Source organism: Mandrillus leucophaeus, unplaced genomic scaffold (genome assembly GCF_000951045.1).
Source record: "Mandrillus leucophaeus isolate KB7577 unplaced genomic scaffold, Mleu.le_1.0 Scaffold120, whole genome shotgun sequence".
Classification (NCBI taxonomy): domain Eukaryota; kingdom Metazoa; phylum Chordata; class Mammalia; order Primates; family Cercopithecidae; genus Mandrillus; species Mandrillus leucophaeus.
The window spans coordinates 1,255,102-1,262,319 of NW_012100321.1; the positions used below are offsets into that span (position 1 = coordinate 1,255,102).

General features: G+C 50.7%; 1 protein-coding gene across 3 annotated transcripts in view; it reads left to right on the plus strand.

The window, feature by feature from the left end:
- Positions 1 to 7,218, plus strand: part of C5AR2 (complement component 5a receptor 2) — a 16,207-nt gene that overhangs the window by 7,421 nt on the left and 1,568 nt on the right. Inside the window, exons 1-2 of one of the 3 annotated variants that reach the window (XM_011969811.1) lie at positions 2,123 to 2,246; positions 2,419 to 3,696. In XM_011969811.1, the coding sequence (XP_011825201.1) occupies positions 2,434 to 3,447 (1,014 nt within the window). In that variant the 5' untranslated portion in view covers positions 2,123 to 2,246; positions 2,419 to 2,433 and the 3' untranslated portion in view covers positions 3,448 to 3,696. Of the gene's footprint in view, positions 1 to 2,122; positions 2,247 to 2,418; positions 3,697 to 7,218 lie in introns of those variants that run through there. The other 2 variants (XM_011969803.1, XM_011969798.1) reach the window with 2 other exon arrangements.

Consider the following 7,218-nt stretch of genomic DNA (forward strand, 5'->3'; position numbering starts at 1 on the left):
GTGGTGCACACCTGTAGTCCCACGTACTCAGGAGGCTGAGGTGGGAGGACCACTTGAGTCCAGGAGTTCGAGGCTGCAGTAAGCCATGATAGTGCCATTGCATTCCAGCCTGAGTGACAGAGCAAGATCTGTCCCTAAAAAAAAAAGTTTGGCACAAAACACAAAGTGTTCAATAAATGATGGCTTCTAATAATAATAATACTTTTATTATTATTATTATTGTCAGGCACAGTGGCAGTCATGCCTGTAATCCCAGCAGTTTGAGAGACTGAGGCAAGGCAGGTTGCTTGTGCCCCAGAATTCAAGAGGTGGAACCAGATGACCTCCAAAAAAAAAAAATTAATCAGGCATGATGGTGTGCATCTGTAGTCCTAGCTACTTCGGAGGCTGAGGTGGAGGGTTGTTTGAGCCCATGAGGTGGAGGCTGCAGTGAGCCAAGATAGTGCCACTGCAGTCCAGTCCAGGCTACAGAACCAGACCCCGTCTCAAAAAATAGTAATAATAATATTATTGTGGCCGGACATGGTGGCTCATGCCTGTGATCCCAACACTTTGGGAGGCCGAGGTGGGCGAATCACCTGAGGTCAGGAGTTCGACACCAGCCTGGCTAACATGGTGAAACCCCTTCGCCACTAAAAATACAAAAATTAGCCAGGCGTGGTGGCAGGTACCTGTAATCCCAGCTACTTGGGAGGCTGAGGCAGGAGAATTGCTTGAACCTGGGAGGCGGAGGTTGCAGTGAGCCAAGATCATGCCACCACACTCCAGCCTGGGTGACAGAGCGAAACTCTGTCTCAAAAAGAAAAAAGTTATTGCTATGATAGATTGTGTCGCTTCTCTGCTCAGCACCCTCCTACGGCACCTGTCTCATTTGGAATAAATGATGACGTCCTTGCGTTGCCCACGTGGCCCTACACGCCACGGCCCCTGATAACTGGTTTTTGTTTTTGTTTTTGTTTTGAGATGGAGTCTTGCTCTGTTGCCCAGGCTGGAGTGTAGTGGCATGATTTCAGTTCACAGTAACCTCTGCCTCCCTGGTTCCAGTGATCCCTCCTGCCTCAGCCTCCTGAGTAGCTGGGATTATAGGCGCCTGCCACCACTCCAGGCTATTTTTGTATTTTTAGTAGAGATGGGGTTTCACCATGTTGGCCAGGCTGGTCTCAAACTCCTGACCTTAGGTGATCCGCCCACCTTGGCCTCCCAAAGTCCCGTGATTACTGGCATGAGCCACTGTGCCTGGCTCCTGATGACTCGGCTATTGCCTCCAGCCCTCTCCCGCTGGCAGATTCCACTCCAGCCACACTGGCCTCCTTGCTGTTCTCAGATGTGACTGTCATGTTCCCACCTCAGGGCCTTTGCACTGGCTGTTCTCAATGCCTGAAACACTCTCCCCCCAGATCTCCATGCATCTCTCCCACCTTTCCTTCAGATTTTTATGCAAATATCGCCTTCTCAGAGAAGCCTTCGCTGACTATGCCTGTAAAACTCCAACATAGCCAGCTTCCCTGTGTGATACTTTTCCCACAGTATTTATCATCTTCTAAAATACTGTGGATTTTGGATTTTGCTCATTTCTTTCTTTTTTTCTGATTTTTTTTTTTTCTTTTTTGAGACAGAGTCTCACTCTGTCATCCGGGCCGGAGTGCAGGGGTACGATCAAGCTCACTCAGTCTCCCGGGCTCAAGTGATTCTCCCACTTCAGCCTTTTCAGTAGCTGGGATTACAGGCACACATGACCGTGCCTGCCTATGTTTTAAAAAGTTTTTGTAGAGATGGGGTCTCTCGATGTTGCCCGGGCTCATCTAGAACTCCTGACCTCAAGCGATCTTCCCGCCTTGGCCTCTCCAACTGTTGAGATTACAGGCCTGAACCACCGTGCCCAGCCCCAATATTCCAACGTACTAGGGTTTTAGCATTGCAATGTTCTAGAATTCCAAGATGCCACCGAGCTACTTCTAACAACACTAAGTTCTGGAATTCCATTTTTTTTTTTTTTTGAGACGGAGTCTCACTCCGTCTCCCAGGCTGGAGTGCCATGGTGTGATCTCAGCCCACTGCCGCCTGCATCTTCTGGGTTCAAGAAATTCTCAACCTCCCAAGTAGCTGGGATTACAGGCACACACCACCACACCCAGCTAATTTTTGTATTTTTAGTAGAGATGGCATTTTGGCATGTTGGCCTGGTCCTGAACTCCTGGCCTCAAGTGATCTGCCCTTCTTGGCCTCCCAAAGTGTTACGATTACAGGTGTGAGCCACCACACTCAGCCTAGAATTCCAATATTCTAAAGCACGGGAGTTCTTATGACACAGTATTCCAGTTTGCAAGGTGCTGGTGGGCCGGGCTGATGGACACCCTAGATCTCCAGGGCCGTGGAGTTTCCTCCTCTGAGTTTTCATTGTCTTTCTTCCCTGCCCAGACACCAGGAGCCTGAATGGGGAACGATTCTATCAGCTACGAGTATGGGGATTACAGTGACCTCTTGGACCTCCCTGTGGACTGCCTGGATGGCGCCTGCCTGGCCACCAACACGCTGCGCATGGCCCCGCTCCCGCTGTATGCTGCCATCTTCCTGGTGGGGGTGCCGGGCAATGCCATGGTGGCCTGGGTGGCTGGGAAGGAGGCCCGCCGGAGGGTGGGTGCCACCTGGTTGCTCCACCTGGCCGTGGCGGATTTGCTGTGCTGTTTGTCTCTGCCCATCCTGGCAGTGCCCATTGCCCATGGGGGCCACTGGCCATATGGGGAAGTGGGCTGTCGGGTGCTGCCCTCCGTCATCCTGCTGACCATGTATGCCAGCGTCCTGCTCCTGGCAGCTCTCAGTGCCGACCTCTGCTTTCTGGCTCTCGGGCCTGCCTGGTGGTCGAAGGTTCAGCGGGCGTGCGGGGTGCAGGTGGCCTGCGGGGCAGCCTGGACGCTGGCCTTGCTGCTCACCGTGCCCTCCGTCATCTACCGCCGGCTGCACCAGGAGCACTTCCCCGCCCGGCTGCAGTGTGTGGTGGACTACGGTGGCTCCTCCAGCACCGAGAACGCAGTGACCGCCGTCCGGTTTCTTTTTGGCTTCCTGGGGCCCCTGGTGGTCGTGGCCAGCTGCCACGGTGCCCTCCTGTGCTGGGCAGCCCGACACCGCTGGCCACTGGGCATGGCCATTGTGGTGGGTTTTTTTGTCTGCTGGACGCCCTACCACCTGTTGGGGCTGGTGCTCACTGTGGCAGCCCCGAACTCCGCACTCCTGGCCAGGGCCCTGAGGGCTGAACCCCTCGTCGTGGGCCTTGCCCTCGCTCACAGCTGCCTCAATCCCATGCTTTTCCTGTATTTCGGGAGGGCTCAACTCCGCCGGTCACTGCCAGCTGCCTGTCACTGGGCCCTGAGGGAGTCCCAGGGCAGGGAAGAAAGTGTGGACAGCAAGAAATCCACCAGCCATGAACTGGTCTCGGAGATGGAGGTGTAGGCTGGAGAGACACTGTGGATGTGTATCTTCCTATCCCATTTCACAAGACTGGCTTCAGGCATAGCTGGATCCAGGAGCTCACTGATGTCTTCATTTTATTCCTTCATTCAACAGATACCCATTATGCACCTGCTATGTGCAAGGCCTTTTTGGGCACTGGAGATATAGTAGTGACCAAAACAGACACAAATCCTGCCCTCAGGGAGCTGATATTCTAGTGGAGGAAGACAGACTTTAAACAAAGATATACAGGGCCATTTGCGGTGGCTCATGCCTGTAATCCCAGCGCTTTGAGAGGCTGAGGCAGGTGGATCACTTGAGGTCAGGAGTTCAAGACCAGCCTGGGCAATATGGTGAAACCCCATCTCTACTAAAAATACAAAAATTAGCCGGGCGTGGTGGCATATGCCTGTAGTCCCAGCTACTTGAGAGGCTGAGGCAGGAGACTTGTTTTGAACCCGGGAGGCAGAGGTGGCAGTAAGCCAAGATTGAGCCCCTGCACTCCAGCCTGGGTGACAGAGCGAGACTCCGTCTCAAAAAAAAAAAAAAAAATTAAAAGATTTTATTTATTTATTTTTTTGAGACGGAGTCTCGCTCTGTCGCCCAGGCTGGAGTGCAGTGGCACAATCTCGGCTCACTGCAAGCTCCACTTCCTGAGTTTGCGCCATTCTCCTGCCTCAGCCTCCTGAGTAGCTGGGATTACAGGTGCCTGCCACCATGCCCAGCTAATTTTTAAATTTTGAGTAAAGACGGGGTTTCACCTTGTTAGCCAGGATGGTCTCGATCTCCTGACCTCGTGATCCGCCCGTCTCAGCCTCCCAAAGTGCTGGGATGACAGGCGTGAGCCACTGCACCCGGCCAAAAGATTTTAGCAGGATCCCTCTGGTTGCTGGTGGAGATGAGAGTATGGTGTGGGGGCAGTGAAGATCCCAGAGAGGAGGCTACTGCAATGGTCCAAGCAGGAGGTGATAGTGATTTGGATCAGGGTAACAGAGTCGAGGTGGTGAGGGGCTGACAGGTCATGGACCTATTCTGAAGGAAAGGCCAAGTCCAGGCTCCTTAGCTCGGCATTCAAGGCTTGTCTCCACCACGGACACACTTCCTCTCTGGCTTCTCAGACCTTGTAGCAGATAGAATCATGACCCCCAATGGTGTCCACATCTGAATCCTCTGAATCTGTGAACAGGTGACCTTCCATGGCAAAAGGGACTTTGCAGATGAGATTAAGGATCTTGAGAAGGGGTGGTTATCCTGGATTGTCTGGGCGGACTCAATGGAGTCACAAGGGTCCTTTTAAGAGGGAGGCAGGAGGGTCAGGGTCAGTCACAGGAGATGTGACAACGGAAGCAGATGTCATAGTGACGTGAGGGGGTGCCAAGAAATGCAGGCAGCTTCCAGAAGCTGAAACAGACAAGAAAACTGATTTTCTCTGAAGCTCTCAGAAGGAACGCAGACCTGCTGACACTTTCAGAACTCTGATCTGCAGACCTTTAAGAAAATACATTTGTATTGTTTTAAGTCACTATGTTTGGGGTGTTTTTTACAGCAGCCGTGGGAAGCTAACACACACCCTTTGGACTATATTATTTTCTTGCTTCTGCATCTTTCCTGAAGCTGTGCCACTGACTGGAATGTCCTTCTGATCTATGATGTGCAGTTCAACAATCAAGAACCATCTGTGGCTATTCAAATTAGAATCAATTGGCCAGGCGTGGTGGCTCACGCCTATAATCTCAGCACTTTGGGAGGCCGAGGCAGGAGGATTGCATGAGCCCAGGAGTTTGAGAGCAGCCTGGGCAACATAGCAAGACCCCATCTCTATAAAAAATACAAAAATTAGCCAGGCATGGTGGGGCGTGCCTGCAGTCCCAGCTACTGAGGAGGGAGTTGCTTGAATCCTTCTGTTTCAATCCTCCTTGAAGCAGGTAGATTGCTTGAGCCCGGGAAGTGGAGTTTGCAGAGAGCTTAGATCGCACTGCTGCACTCCAGCCTGGATGTCAGAGTGAGACTTCATCTCGAAAGAAAGAATAAATTTTCGTTTCAAATTCAGTTCCTCAGGCACACTGACCGTAGTTCAAGCACTCAGTAGCCACATATGGCTGGTGACTGCCATATTCAATAGCACAGCTGTAGAACACTGCCATCATAAAAGAGATTTCTGTTACAAAATACTCTCTAGAATTTACTCTTGAACTCTACCTGCTCAGATCTCTTAAATTACATAGTAGGCCAGGCACGGTGGCTCATGCCTGTAATCCCACCACTTTGGGAGGCCCAGTCGACAGGATCCCTTGAGCCCAGAAGTTGGAGACTGGCCTGGGCAACAGAGCAAGACCCCATCTCTACAAAATAAAAAAAAAAGAAAATTAGCCTGGTTTGGTGCACATGCCTGTAGTGCCAGCTACTAGGGAGGCTGAGATGGGAGGATTGCTTGAGCCTGCGAGGTTGAGGCTGAAGTGAGCCATGATTGCATCACTGCACTCTAGCCTAGGTGACGGAGTGAGACCCCGCTGCTAAATAAATAAATAATTAAATAACATAATAGTGGTACCTGTGTCTGCAGTCATTACTCCAGAACAGCACTTTACACATAGTTTCTCCTTCAAGGTCATTCTCACAACAGCCCAGGGAGATAGGGTGGCATGCTCCATTTTATAAGCTGAGGTCCAGGGAGGAGAGGTCATTTACCCAAGATCACACAGCAAGAACACCGGACAGCTGGAATATGATCCCAGTTTTACTTGACTCCGACACTCCTGCTCTTCATCATCAATAATTTCCTTCAGGGCCTCCCTCAAATGTCACTTCCTCCAGGAAGCCCTCTCTGATTTATACTCCTTCCAGAAAGAATGGGCTCTTCCTTTCTCTGAGTCTCTGGAATACAAGGTCCCAGCTAAACTGTAAATTCCCCAAGGGTAACAACTGGACTAATTTTTAAATTTTTTATTTTATTATTATTTTTTATTTTTTTCAGACGGAGTCTCTCTCTGTCGCCCAGGCTGGAGTGCAGTGGTGCCATCTCGGCTCACTGCAAGCTGCGCCTCCTGGGTTCATGCCATTCTCCTGCCTCAGCCTCCCGAATAGTTGGGACTACAGGTACCTGCCACCACGCCCGGCTAATTTTTTGTATTTTTTTTTTTCTTTTTTTTTAGCAGAGACAGAGTTTCACTGTGTTAGCCAGGATGGTCTCGATCCCCTGACCTTGTGATCCGCCTGTCTCAGCCTCCCAAAGTGCTGGGATTACAGGCGTGAGCCATCATGCCTGGCCTATTATTATTTTTTTGAGATGAAGTCTTGCTCTGTCACCCAGGCTGGATTGCAGTGGCATGATCTCAGGTGACTGCAACCTCCACCTCCCAGGTTCAAGCAATTCTTATGGCTCAGCCTTCCGAGTAGCTGGGATTACAGGCGCAGCCACCACACCTGGCTAATTTTTGTATTTTTAGTAGAGACAGGGTTTCACCATGTTGGCCAAGCTGGTGTCGAACTCCTGACCTCAGGTGATCCACCCACCTCAGTCTCCCAAAGTGCCAGGAATACAGCCGTGAGCCACCGTTTCTGGCCTTATCCTGTGACTTAGAATGCTTAACCTCCTGGGAATGCAGCCCAGTAGGCCTCAGCCTTATTTCACCCAGCTCCTATTCAAGATGGAATCACTCTGGTATGCGTCTGACATTTCCCTCCTCCCTTTTATTTTTATTATTTTTATTTTATTTTATTTTATTTTATTTTATTTTATTTTTTTTTTTTTTTGAGACGGAGTCTCACTCT